The sequence below is a fragment of the Macadamia integrifolia genome, chromosome 7, assembly GCF_013358625.1.
Source record: "Macadamia integrifolia cultivar HAES 741 chromosome 7, SCU_Mint_v3, whole genome shotgun sequence".
In the NCBI taxonomy this organism is placed as follows: Eukaryota; Viridiplantae; Streptophyta; class Magnoliopsida; order Proteales; family Proteaceae; genus Macadamia; species Macadamia integrifolia.
The window spans coordinates 20,712,002-20,727,310 of NC_056563.1; the positions used below are offsets into that span (position 1 = coordinate 20,712,002).

The following is a 15,309-nucleotide window of genomic DNA, read 5'->3' on the forward strand; positions in this document are numbered from 1 at the left end:
TTGTAAATTACCCAAAAAAAAATGGTGATGGATCTACCATATTCCTTTATTCTTAGATTGATCTAATTCAGATCATATTATTATTAGATGTACTTTGTCTGTATGGAATCTCTTGAAGACTTCTAATGGCTTTTAGTTTTAGATGATTCATTTTTTTTGGTAGAATTAGAGGAGCCATTTCACTGTATCATTCATAAGTGGCCACCTCACCATTAGGGATTTGCTCATATACTGATGAAAACTTGGACGTTCTCGATGCCTCTGGTTGCTTATGTAGTAATTTTAATTCTTTCTATCAATTTGGTGAATAATTTTTGTCCTTCATTAAACATGAACCATAAGGTTCTCCCAATATTGAGGAGATAATTCATTAAATTATTGGGCCTTGTAAAATTTTCCATGCCATTATAAGATTGAGATCCAGTTAGCATTTTATAATTGTTTGTTTCTGCTGTTATTTTTTTTTTCTCTCTGTTTTGATAATGTGATGAATGATATATATTATTCTTTATAATATGTTAAAATGCCTATTAATTTCAGGTCTCCAAAGGTGTAATGACCTGTGTGTCTCAGGAAGTGAAAGATCTTTACCATCTTTTAGAGCATGATTTTTTTCCTTTAGATCTTGCTTCAAAAGTGCAACCTCTGTTGACAAAGATCTCCAAGCTTGGGGGTAAGCTTGCTTCAGCTTCTGCTGTTCCCGAAGTGCAACTTTCACAGTATGTTCCTGCCCTGGAAAAGCTTGCTACCTTGAGATTGCTACAACAGGTGCTTGTCATTTTCAGTTCTCTGTTCCATACTTTATTTTAATTAGTAAGTTCAGTTATTTCTATTCCCTATATTAGTTTTATTTTTTGGGTGTTTTGGGATGACACTTGACAGTCTGCTCTCTGCTTTTCCAGGCATCCCAGGTTTATGAGACAATGAAGACTGAAGTGCTCTCCAGGATGATAACTTTTTTTGACTTCACTGTTGTGGAGAAGGTTTCTGTGGATGCAGTGAAATATAACTTTGTCGCCATGAAAATTGACCACAGGAAGGGTGCTGTCGTATTTGGTAATTTGGTAAATTCATATGCTCCATTAAAGATCAAATTTCATGTTTTAGTTGCTGAGCCCCCGCCCTGGCATTTGAGAATCAAACATGTGAATTTCCAACATGATTGGATAAAATTCAGAAAGGCACCAGGTGTTTATGGTTTAACGCCTCCACTGTAGTATAGAAATAATTATATGAGACTGATGATAAAATTTTGAGTTTCTCAGTTTTGATGGGTATGCTTAATAATCATCATCTTCGTTGTCAACTCTGATGGTTGGAATATTCCAACCATTTGGGTTGGCATTTAGCAATATAGTTTCCTTCCACCTTCCTGTCTGTGTAGGTTCATCTTCTGTGTAGTTTAATAATTAAATAACAGATAGATAAGCTTGAGGGACTTAAGTTGTCAGCAAAAGACAACTTATGATTAAATTGAGGGACAGAGACATTAAAGGGGATTTTTCTTTTGCTATGCATAGTCTGGTCTTGTCCTAATGGGGAGTTCTATTTGAGTTTCTGTTCTCTGTCTGGTGATATACAGAGTACAAGCTTTGATACTGTTGCTCTCTTTTTAATTAGTTCATTCCATTTGCTATGCCTTGTCTGGTCTTGTCCTAGGTTTGGCAGTGGGGATTTCTATTCGAGTTTCTGTTATCTTTGTCTGGTGGTATACAAGTTTTGGTTGATGGCTTAACACATTGGATTTATCCATTATAAATAGCTTACAACTTTATTTGTGTTTAAATGGAGTCAGAACCCTCTTGCAAAACAAGATTTTTTTGCATTGATTTGTACAAAATTATCATTTATAATAATTTACCAATCTTGAACTACCATTATTTAATATTTATAACTCTCAAGAAACCATGCTTCAACCCTTTCATTTTGTACCTTAATTTGTATTTTACTCCTAAAACTTGGATAATGTCATGTAGCCTCCAGAGATACGACACTTTACAATCAAATTTTTTTTTGCTGGACTGAAAGGAATTGATGTCTTACTGATGTTTTTTTGTTTTTCTTTGGGGTCAGGACCTTGAATCTAATTCGCTTCGTGATCACCTTACTATTCTTGCCGAGTCTCTGAATAAAGCAAGGGCCATGGCTTATCCTCCAGTAAAGAGAGCATCAAAACTTGCGGAAACTTTGCCTGCTCTGGCAGAGGTTGTGGATAAGGAACACAAGAGACTTCTTGCCCGGAAATCGATAATTGAGAAGAGGAAGGAGGAACAGGAACGACAAATGCTGGAAATGGTAATATTGTGTTCGTTTCTTTGTGAAGAGAGGTTGAAGTTTGATGTATCCTTTCTATCCAGAAATTAATGAATCATTGCTGTTCTTTTGAATATTTCTAATCTTCTTGTTTAGGAACGTGAGGAGGAGTCAAAGCGAGTAAAGTTACAGAAAATAACCGAGGAGGCTGAACAGAAGAGACTTGCTACTGAGTATTCCCGAAGAGAGGAACAAAGGATTCGTAGGGAAATAGAAGAGAGAGAACTTGAAGAAGCCCAAGCTTTACTTCAGGAAGCAGAGAAACGTGGTAAAAAGAAAGGAAAGAAGCCTGTCATAGAGGGAGTGAGTTTTATTTGTCCTGGAGTTTTGTAAATTTTCTTCTCTTCAATGTAATTTTTGCTATAATGAGTACTCTTTTCTTTTTCTTCTCCTTGTTTTTGAGAATTGCAAGTCATTTTGCAGGAAAAAGTGACCAAACAAACTTTGATTGAATTGGCTTTGAGTGAGCAACTCAGGGAGAGGCAGGAAATGGAGAAGAAACTTCAGAAACTTGCCAAAACAATGGATTATATGGAAAGGGCAAAGAGAGAAGAAGAGGCACCTCTGATTGAGGCTGTGTATAAACAACGTTTGGTCGGAGAAGAGATTCTTCATGAGCGTGAGCAGGAGGTATGGTTTAAAATTTTTCAGGTTTGATGGTGAACACTGTTTTTCTAAATGGTCAACAAAAATGCAATGGAAAGTGTCTTCATAAACTAAAATTAGACAAGGAAATGCTTGAATTCTTTGATCAAAATGGTTAAAATTCGGAAAATATTTCGGTTTCGATAATCCTTAAAATGAAATCAAATGTGAAAGTACAATAATATGTTTCGTTGAATTGAGCGACAAACTGTCAAAATGTCATGTTCTTTATATACCAAAGTTTGAGTTGAAATTGGGAAAATGAATCGGAGTTGTTGAAATGAGGGAAGTGACTCAAAATTGCTATTCAATGTTCGTAAGATTATTTGTATTGAACGTTCAAGAAGGCGATAAGTCCGTAAACTTGTCATATTGGTTCAAATTTTTTGCTAACTTTGACGGTTTGACCAACCTTTGAATGCTTAATATTAGCAAACTATGGGTAAAATCAGACTACCACTTTGGCTGGTCTATTTTTTTGACATCTATTCATTCGTGCATGTGTATTTATATTTAAATAAGCATCCCCTAAAGTTTCATTTCTAAATTCTTATTGTTTACTTGATATCGCCTCGTTTCTCTTGATTACTTAATTTTGATCATTATGACAGCTTTTTCCCATTTTGATGTAATATTTCGATTTTGACAGGTCGAGATGACCTATCCTGTTTGAAATATCAAACCATCTTGATGGTTGCTATGATTTTTCATTTTAATCACTCTAAACGAATTAATAGTCAAATAAAGATTGAAGAGAAAGAAGGTTTGATGAAGAATATTACCATCGGAAAAAACAATTGATGAATTATAGGAAGTGAAAATGATCTTAAAGTCAGAATGGAAATCAGAGAAGAGAAAAAAGCAAAGAAAAAAGTGTAACACAGAAAGATCTGAGCTTAAGTTGAACATCTGGATTCTGGAGTGAGTCCCAATACTAGTGAATGATGCAGAGAAAAGAGAGGGATTGAGATATATTTTTGAGCAATGAGCACATGATACTGAAGGTTTGAAACAGTTTCCATATGTGAGCAAAACTTATTCATTTTCATTGCAAGAATAGTTTATTCAAACCCCAAGAATAGCTAATTGCAGTAGAGGTTTCTTATTGTAGTTGCACTTTCATTGGAGGAACGAGTATCCAAATTAAACAGAGAACTGCAGAACACCAATGAAAGGGAAAAGGAAGAAAAAAAGGAAGAGAAACTCTACAAAGAAAAGAATAGTAATGGTAAGGATGGAGGCGGAAGTTAGAAACAGAACGACCAAACAAATATGAAAAATTTGAAGTCAGATTATTTATCTGTCCTTAATATTTATATTAGAAAGAAAAAGGAAAAGAGCTAGTATGCTGAGGATTAGGATATGATAATTGATCTCAACCAAAGAGACTTGGTGGCTATTAGATCTCTATCTTCCAACCTCTCCTGGGCTCTTTCTAAACACACTGAAATCACATTTTATTTTAATATTTGGTGATGTAGTTGCACGATGGACTTAGGAAAAAAAAATCTTTTGATTTGATTTTCTTTTGTTTTGGAAACAATTTCTTTTTAAATTAGCTAGCTTCTAATTTTAGAATAGTTTTCATTTTCAAGTAGTTTCCATTAATTGTTTGATTTTTCCTTTATATTAGTCATGTAATAGAGAAGAACTCAGTTTTGAGAATTTTGAAGTTTGAAGAATAGAAATTATTAAGAGTTTTGGTATGAGAACCATGGCTGCCGATTCTCCCTTCTTTCTTCCTTTAAAATTTTCCAATTTCTTCTCTTCTTTCTCTTTTCATTCTCTTCTTTCTTGTATTATTCTGGTTTCCTTCTCTTCTCCTCTCTATTGTTACTGTAGTTACTGTTCTTTTCTGGTTTGGGAATACCCTGTTCTGGGCGAAGGTTGCAGCCAATGGAAACTGGGTTCTGCTCCTTTGTGGCTGACCTATTTGAGCCAAGGTCTTGAGCGAAGGGATCCCTCTCAAGCGACTCCAGCCATTGAATCTTAGACCAGAAGCCCTACTCTGAGTTGAGAAAACAAGCTTGCAACTGGACTGCTAGAAGTTCTACCGCCTGGTTTATTTCTGGTTCTTACCGCAGCCTCCCAGCCAGCAGATCCAAGGGGTTATCTTGCGGGATTGAAAGAGCCTCCTATTGAGAAGCTACGCCTGAAGTTTCATGGCCATCGGACAAGATTTGAAGGAGTTCTCTCCTCTTTCATTCCCTGGTTTTTCCCACCCCTGTGATGGGTGTCGTGAGGTTGAAGACAACCTCATAAAGTGAGTGTTTTAATTTTTAATTTTTTTTCTATTTCCTCAAGTGCCCTTACCTTTTATCCTTATTCTGGTTTGTCCTGATATTAAATTCTTTTTTCCTAGTTTGTCCTTGGCCATACGTTTGTTTTTTCCACTCAAGTCACTTTTGGTTTTCCTTTGGTTAAGTTCCATTTATTTACAAAACTGCCACCTTCATTGGAAACTTCAGCTTAATTACAATTCTACCATTTAGTTGAAGCTTTATTTCAATACAATTGTTATTGGGTGTTGTCTTTGTTTTATTGAGTGTTTAAGTGGGCCCTAAGCGATCCGAATTCCGACTTTTAGAACCCGGATCCGCATCAAGTGGTATCAGATCGAATTTTCCTGCAATTTCTAACCATGGCAAGTCACATCACCAATGCTGAGTTGCACAAATTGTATCGCGAGTTAGCCGAGAACCAACAGAATACTGATGCTAGGCTTGAGAGGACTGAAGTCAAGTTTGACAAGTTTATGGAAGAGATGACTGCCTTTATGAACAGGTCTGACAAACGAGCTGAAGAAGGATCCTCTACATTACCTCCTCGGCTCAACACTTTACAGATCGAAGACACACCTCAGAGGCAGCAACTTGATCCTGTTGTTCCCCAGGATGTTACCCAGCAACTTTCTGATAGAGATTATGGCATCAAAATTGAGGTTCCCGAGTTCAGTGGTGAAAAGGGACCTGAGGAATTTCTTGACTGGCTTACCAAAGTGGAGAGAATTTTTGCGTATAAATCTCTTCCAGACGTGAAGAAGTGTGAACTCATCATCACCAAGTTTATTGGGTATGCATGTTCATGGTGGGATGATGTACTACATGTAAGGTTTGTCAAAAGACTTGGACCCGTTACTAATTGGGAGGTCATGAAGCAGATCCTGACTGAAAAAGTTGTTCCTCTTAATTATGAAAAGGTAATGTTCCATAAATTACTTAACTTGCAACAAGGGAACAAAGATGTGGATTCCTACACCCTCGAATTCCACAAACTGTCATCAAGGTGTCGACTTCAGGAGACAGACCAGCAACGGGTGATGCGATATATTAGTGGGTTAAGTACTGAGATTCGACTTGAGTTGGCTAACACTGATTTCAGGTCTGTTGATGTGGCAGTAGCTTATGCCAAGACAGCTGAAGATAAGTCCATTTATTGGAAGGGTGTGCTCAAGACTTCTTCAGTTTATAGACCTCCACCACGTATGGAGGAAAAGAAGCCTGAAGCTCGCAGAGTTGAAGAAAAAAGGTCAGAGTTCAATAAGGATAATGTTGGGGTGAAGAATATCATATGCCATAGTTGTGGCGAGAAGGGTCACTATTCCAACAAGTGTCTCAACAGGACTCGTTCTGTGAACGTAGCAAAGAAGCAGCCGACAGAGAAGAGTGAAGATGAATCTCATTTATATCCTTATCCCCTCGAGGATGATGATATTGTCGCTGATGAAGATGAAGATGTAGAAGCTCATTCAGCTAGTCTTTCATCATTTTTGAATAGACTAGTTGATAAGGCTCTTCTTTTCAGACAGAAGGGTATTCTCCTACACGGCTTCAACCATACTGATGTTCATGCAGTTGTTGATACTGGGGCAGAAGCAAACTTCATATCTGTTGAATTTGTTCGAGCACACGACCTTCCATAGAAGCAGCTTTTCAAGAAGATTCATGTGCGAGGTTTTGGACCCACAGCTCGAGAAGAGGCCACTGCAGTTGTTCGAGTATACTTACAGTTTGGGCCAATACAGTACCATGTCACCTGTTTGGTCACCCCATTGGCACACAGCGAGATTCTTCTAGGGCTACCTTGGTAGCGACATGCAAGCATTCTCTATGATGGTGCACGCAACACCATCAAGGTGAATCAAGGAGGTCGTATGTACTTAATGAGGTCACGCATTATCAGACATGCCACGTCGTTGACTGACTCCTGCTCTAGTGACACGTCAGCCTACCCTCCCTCTTGGTGTTATGTTCCCATCTTTTGCTTCGAGATACGTGCCATCTCATCAACGAGCAACTTACAAGGGTATCTTGGGAGCACGACCTAGCTCGATGGAGTCGAGTTCTTTTAACACCGGGAGAGCTGATGTAGTTGCATGATGGACTTAGGAAAAAAAAAATATCTTTTGATTTGATTTTCTTTTGTTTTGGAAACAATTTCTTTTTAAATTAGCTAGCTTCTAATTTTAGAATAGTTTCCATTTTCAAGTAGTTTTCATTAATTGTTTAATTTTTCCTTTATATTAGTCATGTAATAGAGAAGAACTCAGTTTTGAGAATTTTGAAGTTTGAAGAATAGAAATTATTAAGAGTTTTGGTATGAGAACCATGGCTGCCGATTCTCCCTTCTTCTTCCTCTAAAATTTTCCAATTTCTTCTCTTCTTTCTCTTTTCATTCTCTTCTTTCTTGTATTATTCTGGTTTCCTTCTCTTCTCCTCTCTATTGTTACTGTAGTTACTGTTCTTTTCTGGTTTGGGAATACCCTGTTCTGGGCGAAGGTTGCAGCCAATGGAAACTGGGTTCTGCTCCTTTTTGGCTGACCTATTTGAGCCAAGGTCTTGAGCGAAGGGATCGCTCTCATAGGCGACTCCAGCCATTGAATCTTAGACCAGAAGCCCTACTCTGAGTTGAGAAAACAAGCTTGCGACTGGACTGCTAGAAGTTCTACCGCCTGGTTTATTTCTGGTTCTTACTGCAGCCTCCCAGCCAGCAGATCCAAGGGGTTATCTTGCGGGATTGAAAGAGCCTCCTATTGAGAAGCTACGCCTGAAGTTTCATGGCCATCGGACAAGATTTGAAGGAGTTCTCTCCTCTTTCATTCCCTGGTTTTTCCCACCCCTGTGATGGGTGTCGTGAGGTTGAAGACAACCTCATAAAGTGAGTGTTTTAATTTTTAACTTTTTTTCTATTTCCTCAAGTGCCCTTACCTTTTATCCTTATTCTGGTTTGTCCTGATATTAAATTCTTTTTTCCTAGTTTGTCCTTGGCCATACGTTTGTTTTTTCCACTCAAGTCACTTTTGGTTTTCCTTTGGTTAAGTTCCATTTATTTACAAAACTGCCACCTTCATTGGAAACTTCAGCTTAATTACAATTCTACCATTTAGTTGAAGCTTTATTTCAATACAATTGTTATTGGGTGTTGCCTTTGTTTTATTGAGTGTTTAAGTGGGCCCTAAGCGATCCGATTCCGACTTTTGGAACATGGATCCGCATCAGAGAACCAAGACCAAGGTTGACCCAAGTGGCTGACTGGGTCGCCCAGATCTGGTCCAAGTCAGCCCACGATTTGGACTGCTGATGGGGTTACTAATTAGTTATTTAGTTTCTATTTTGAAGTCCTAAATTAGTTTCTAATTTCAAGTCATTGTTAGTTTCTAATTTCTGTCAAGACTAGTTTCTATTTTCATTAGATTCCAATTTCCAGTTTTTAGTAACTTCTTGTAATCAGTTTTTTGTAACTCAGATTTAGTAACTCTGAGTTACTATTATTTGTAAACCCTCCCCATCATTATAAATAAAGGATATGGCTCTTTTATGACCACGATTTTTGACTAATAAGAAACAAATCTCTTGTTGCTGCCGCTAGTACCCCTGGCTGTTCCTTGTGTTTGATCAAGGCATAGGGATTGGTGTTTGATCCAATCGACACTCTGTGGCAAGAAGTCCAAGTGGGTTGCTATTATTTTCTGGTTTTCTTTATTGGATTATCTTCTCTAGTAGAACAGGTAAGCAACGGAACCATTCTGCAGAATTTTTCTGGGTTCTGAATCTCTGTTTTTCCCTATTCTGTCGACCTATTCTGTTGGGAGTTCTAGCCACCCGATGGCCTTGTGATTCTGGTCGGTTGTTAGGATCAACCAGAGGAGGACTCGATCCAAGTTTGGTGCTGATCAGACAAGGGGTTTGTCTAGTTCTAAGTTTTCTTCAATTCTGGCCGATAGTGTTCTCTACCCATAATTGATTTCTGTTTTTTTAATATGTTGAAGTTGACTGCTGCTTTTATTCTCCACTGAACTGGACCTTCTAATCAATAATTAGATTTGTTATTAGTTCCTTAATAATACTCTACTGAAGTTCCAAAAATTACTGTCAGATCTCAGGACCTGCTATCATAATCAAGTTCTGATTTGGTTATCTATTCCTGTGATATTTTGATTCTAATTGGACCTTATTCAAATACTCTATTTCTGTTGCTGAAATTCTATTTGTTGGTGCAAACTCTGCTACCTGAAATTCTAGATTCTGGATCTGATAATTCTGGTTTTTCAAGGACTGTTGACTGGTTTAAGTTGGACTGTTGTTGCTGTCTACAATTGGGTGGTTATTGGTTGTTCTTTGGTTTAACTTTCCTGCAATCTTGGGTCTGGTTTGGTTGTCAAATCCATTCCTACATTAATTAGCTGATGTATCCACTAAAGAGCTGGTTGGAAAGCTGTTTCATCCTAGTTTAGTCAAGTTGGACATGTGTGACATCTATGCACCACTTGAGTAGAATAAGGATTAGTGTGCCGCAGGGGCACATTGGGGCTTTCCCCCCTCCACCAACCCTAATTAGAGTGGGGCGGTTGGATAGAGGGTATATTTGTAAATACTTTATATTTTCTGTTTTGTATTTCTATCATGACTCCTATCATGATTCTATCATGATTTTATATTATAAATAAGGGACTTGTGTGATCAGTTAAAGATACACAAACATTCACCCATTCTTCCTGTTAACAGGGGGGGAGAAAAAAAAAACCAAAGAAAAATCCAGATAATATAAAAAGGGCCTTTCCTTCGTCTCAGTTAACTCCAAAAAAGGTTAAGCTGTCCCTAGTAGACCAAGCAAAACACACGGAAGGCATCTTTCATCCTCAGACAACAAAACAAAGAGACCTTCTCTTCTTATGATTATTTACTATATGTATCTATTAACTAAAGAGGGAATGCTCATAAGGTTAGGCCCCACAGTTTAGGCAAGTGAAAAAGCTCACAAATTCCCTTGACATTAAAATTATGTCAAAAATATAGTTAGTTGCATGCAAAGGAGAAGATGTTAAACTTAAGGACTACAGTCAAGGATTCTCTAGCATGACTAGTAGCAGAAGGTGCTCCCATAGAACTCCCAATATCTTTCACCAAATTCTCTCCCAAAGAATATTATGACATTGAAATTATCTTCAGGATTGCTAATTCTCTCAAACACCCATGTGTCTCAATTTTCAGTTGGGAAAAGGCTCAGTTGAACTGAGTTGAGTAGAGCTGTATAGGGGCTCATGAAGAGCCAAGTGTCCATGATTTATATCCCAAAGTTCTTAAGACAAAACCACCCTTTAAATGCTAGAATGTACCAGTCACTAAAGGACAATCCATATACTTATGAATTGAATAATTATGATTGCAAAAGAAGAAAAACCCAAAAGTTCAAATTGAAACTTTTTTCTGGTTCATTTCTCTGCAAATATTAAAGAAAATTATTGAAAGCACACACAAAGGGCATCTAAGTGTACCAGAAACAATAAATCCACTCTGCTTTTTCAAGAGAAGAGTAGACAAGCTAAATGTAATTTAAATAAAACTAGGATAGTGGCAAAAGTCCGTTAATAGGTAATCAGCCAAAGGCTGAAAAACAGAAAAGACACGTGTTAACTTTCCAGAAACACTAAAGCAACAATTAACCGTTTTCTGAGCACCTGTGCTCCAGGATCAACTATAGTTTCAAATATGCAACCATTTTAAGTACATGAATCAGCATGTGACAAAGAAGCTGTGTGTAAAACTACATGCAGCAATTGTGAACCATACCGTGAGTAACTTATACAATATTGACTCCACATCCTCTCCAACATAACCTGCCTGAACAAAAAATTGATCAATTGTTTCAGTTTTTACCCTTGCAAGGAAAAAAAGATTTTCAATATATAAATATGATCACATTTAGCATCTAACTACAGTAGTGGAGCACTCCTTGGAAGCCAATTTGTGCAGCATTAATAGTAGTGACCATAAGTCCATAACAGACTGTGGTTACCTACAACTGGAGTTTCTAAATTTACTCAGAAAGATGAATACAATTCCTTTATCAATAAAAGTTTAATGGTACTACATTAACTTTCACAGGAAAGAAATGTTATCCACAAGGGCTTGGCTAACAAGCAAACTGCAATGAGATATTGTCAGTACACAACAAGTCTACAAAAGTAGTTAAGGCTGAGAAGTAGTTCTTCAACCTCAAAATGCTGACAGCTAAAGATGGAATCAGACATCGTCAACAAATGCAGTGCAGTGAAAAGATAAGAATTCAACTTGCCTGCGTCAATGTTGTCGCATCAGCAATAACAAAGGGCACATTCACAAAACGAGCCAGTGTTTTTGCTAGTAATGTCTTTCCTGTCCTTAGAAATATGTAATCAGAATAGCAATATCTAAACCTGTCAGCTTGTTATCATGCTAACAGCAAGAAAGTGGTAGATATCATCAAAGCTACTCGAGCTAATTTACTGCATGGTAGATAGTGTTCATCAGGATTCACAAGCACTGATCATACCTGAGCCCGTTGGACCCATCAAGAGGACATTGCTTTTCTCTAGTTCCACTGAATCATCATCGTTTTCAGTTTCAGGGTTCTCTGCTTCCCCTCCAGACCTGGAAATTTGAATCAAGAAATTCATTTTATCAAGTGATGCACAACAATAACCAACTTACTTCCAGAAGCACTCTAACTGCTTTAGAATTCATTGAAACTCAAGGGACAAACTGGGGTCTATCAGCATGAGTCAAAGATTCATATCGACTGAACCACAAACCAAGTTGAAAAGCCTGCAAAAAAACTAACCCTTTCTGCAAAGAGGCATGGTATATCCTTTTGTAGTGATTATACACAGCTACTGAGAGCACCTGCAACATGAAAGAAAGCTTGAAAGTGTGATAAAAATCCCAAAGGCAGCCAAATCCATAATACCCCCTCCCCCTGCCCCCACTTTTTCTCCTCAGTAACTGGTCAAAAATATAAAATTACATAACTACATTATCATTCAATATATCTGCTTTTACATCATAGATCATATAGACATCAACAGCAACATAACAGAGAAAAAGCCGAGCATAGAAAAGCAATAAATGCACCTGAGAAAAAATGTGCACTTTGTTTTTAAATCCTAATTATGAGTGCAGAGCTATACCCCAGACAATGTAGGAAGAAGCATATAATTAATCAATGAATGATATGACGCATTCAAATGCACATACCAACTCATTAAAGATTAAAAAAACTGTGTGTGTGTGTGTTGGGGGGTGAGAGAGTAGGGGAACTATCCTCTTACATACCCTCCAAAACGTGGAAATGAATTCAAATGCATATATGCATTACCACTTGGAGCTGAACATCAAATAAAATCACAAAGCATCATACAAAGGAAAAAAAAAAAAAGATGAAAAGAAATCATTTTCCTGTTTTCTTTCTCTAAAATGTCTTTAAGTTGACAAATTATACTTATATATCATCTAGAAGAACAAAGACTGAACATGCATGAATCAGTGGAGGTGTTAAGCATCACAAATTATGCACCTTTTTGGCTCGTTCCTGACCAATAACAAATTTATCGAGGCCCTTGCAGATGTCCTTAGGCGTGGGCAAATCCTTTCCCAAATTAGATCCACCCCATCCACTCTTCTCCCCACTACCGCCGCCTGGAACGCCAGGACCGGCAGCCCGTATGACATTGACGCCAGGAGCAAAAGGTGGGCCTGGAGGCGTGTGCACCGCCAGCCCATTCCCGTTATCCCCAGGTGGTGTTGGTGGAGGTGGCCAACTCTCAGGTGGGTCACCACCGTATGACCTCAACGTTTCCCAGAACGACACCCGAAGCCGGTTCCCAAACTCCTCGCCTGGACCACCACCACCACTTGCGGTGCTTCCGTCACCCTCACTGCCACTCTCGCCGGGTTTCCTGTCGGAATCCTTTGGTGCTCCACCCCTGACCCTGCCAATCTCAATGAAGCTGCCCTGCAGGGGAGCCATCTTGTGGGGGCGGAAGTAGTATGCGGCCTTGCAATTGCGGCAGAGATTGACGGCCTGGTAGCCACCCTTGTCGCCAGCAGCTATGGGAGAGGCGGTGGGGTGGCGATTGGAGAAGAGTAGATCCATCTTCTTGGAGCAGCGTGGGCAATTGGCCTCAGCTCGAATCTTGCGAGTCTGGGAGTCATCGGAACTGCCCTCCCATTTGTGGCGCTCCTGAAAGCCTATGAGAGACTCCCTGCGATGGTAGGAACCGACGTGGAGGTAGTTGAACCGAGTCGAGATGGGCGATTTCTGAGAGAAGCGGTAGTTGGACTGAGTCTCCGATAGCGCTGTTAATCGGACAGTTCTCGTCGCAGTTTCCCTTGCGACCTTCTTCCATCTGAAGATTCCAGACATGCCTTCCCCACCCCCCGAATTCAAAGCATAGATAGATCGATAATTATGGCCAGGTTTAGATAGTCCTACTCTATTAGAGATGATCACACAAATACAAAACAAACTGAAAGTCAGCGATAGAAGAAAGAGACCGATTCCGAGATTGAATTCTGTATTAAAGAAGAAATTGAACTGAAAACTGAAGCGAGATAGAGATGGGGAAGAGAGCGAGAGTTGGGAAATTAAGGAGGATACCTATTACCTATTGAACGGACGAATCAATGGGTCAGTTTCTTTGCGTTTTTTGGATCTCTTTTTTCTTAAATTTTCTTTCACCAATTTATTTACCAAGTGGTAGACTGGAAGTAGAGGAGAGAAGAAATTAGGATTGAGGATGTAAGAGAAGGATTTTTTTTTTCCCCAAACAGCCCCCTAAGGGGCTTATATATGGATGCGATTTTTCATTTTCAAGGGGTTGGTGATAATTTTGTGTGCCCATATGTTTTGGCCTTTGGAGCCATGCAACCAAACAGCTTTTTTTTCTTTTCTTTTCTACCAGTATTAGGGAGGTTCCTACTTCCTTGGTTCCCACACTGGCTCTATTTTTTGTTTTTTGGACGAGAGTAAAAAGGAATCTACGTGTCACACCAATGCGTGTCCTTAAAAAAGATATAGAGACCCATATTTTTAGGAGTGAGAAAAATAATGGGTAAGAGAAGTTTATCCATTTGCAAAACTATTGCATCAACACATAGCCCAATGAGAGGCCATGCGAAGGCATCTGGAAGGTAGTGTAGTCTTTCCGTATATGCATGTGTCTTGGTGTAGAGACACTAGTGGGTAGAGTTCATTTCTCCAAAAATAATACACATGATGCATGCTAATACACCGGGGTAGTCACTGAATTAGACATTGAAATTAGATTCATAACAATCTACATCATGTCTTCCTCTTTGTCATACATGGAATGGACACATCATTATTTCATTTCTACCAAAAAAAAATCAACACATCATTTGTGCATGTGACAGAATTAATATCTTATAATGTTTGAAAAAGCAATAAACCCTTTTTTTTTTTTTTTGGTAGGAACGCAATAAATCCTGTGACACAAATAATTAGTGACATCAATATAACAATAATGTGGGAGAAATGTGTCTTTAAAAAAAAAAAAAAAAGTAATTATAATAGAAATATAATTTTTTTTCTTTTCTTTTCTTTTCTTTTGGAAAGACAGTAACTAAATTACCTTAAACAGAATAGACCATACCGCATTACTAAATAGGGAGGGAGAGAAAGGGCTAGAATGGAGACCCTGGGTCTACAAGTAAGATTGAACAAAGCCATGGTAAAAAAAGCCAGGCGTTAGACTACTGTGTCAGTCAGGAACAGGAAAGGAGAGAGAATAAGGAGGGGTGACGGAACATTGGATGACAGATTGTATCCTTTCTTTTAGGCTGTGTCTGATATGCATTTTCAGAATACATTTTAAAAACTCACATAGTTCGAAGCATTGGATTTCAGAATGCATTCTAGACCCATAATCTATTCCAAGAATGCAGAAATACAAATGTTGCTTGCTAGATTAGCATTTGGGAATTTATTTCTATTCGAGGATTCAGATGGCATGCCTGGTTAACCCAAAAACAATCATAGTGAGCAGTGCACCAAGTTCCTTTCCACGCAGCAAGA

At 38.4% G+C, this 15,309-nt stretch overlaps 2 protein-coding genes across 3 annotated transcripts; one reads left to right on the top strand and one right to left on the bottom strand.

Annotated features, from left to right (window-relative positions):
• The first annotated feature begins 521 nt into the window (after nt 1–521).
• LOC122083769 (eukaryotic translation initiation factor 3 subunit A-like) lies at nt 522–2,985 on the top strand. The gene is made up of 5 exons (XM_042651659.1): nt 522–768; nt 903–1,064; nt 2,074–2,295; nt 2,410–2,616; nt 2,737–2,985. Exons 1-5 carry the CDS (start codon nt 556–558, stop codon nt 2,968–2,970), a joined length of 1,038 nt encoding a protein of 345 aa, XP_042507593.1. The 5' UTR covers nt 522–555; the 3' UTR covers nt 2,971–2,985.
• A 7,970-nt stretch (nt 2,986–10,955) lies between these two features.
• LOC122083673 (CLP protease regulatory subunit CLPX3, mitochondrial-like) lies at nt 10,956–14,034 on the bottom strand. Of its 2 annotated transcripts, XM_042651542.1 has the most exons (6): nt 13,880–14,034; nt 12,790–13,708; nt 12,058–12,119; nt 11,770–11,867; nt 11,533–11,612; nt 10,956–11,078 (listed from the first exon to the last, which is right to left on the bottom strand). In XM_042651542.1, exons 2-6 carry the CDS (start codon nt 13,636–13,638, stop codon nt 10,971–10,973), a joined length of 1,197 nt encoding a protein of 398 aa, XP_042507476.1. In that variant the 5' UTR covers nt 13,639–13,708; nt 13,880–14,034; the 3' UTR covers nt 10,956–10,970. The 2 variants fall into 2 exon arrangements, with proteins under 2 accessions (XP_042507476.1, XP_042507475.1); XM_042651541.1 differs by having other exon boundaries at nt 12,790–14,026.
• Between the last annotated feature and the right edge of the window lie 1,275 nt (nt 14,035–15,309).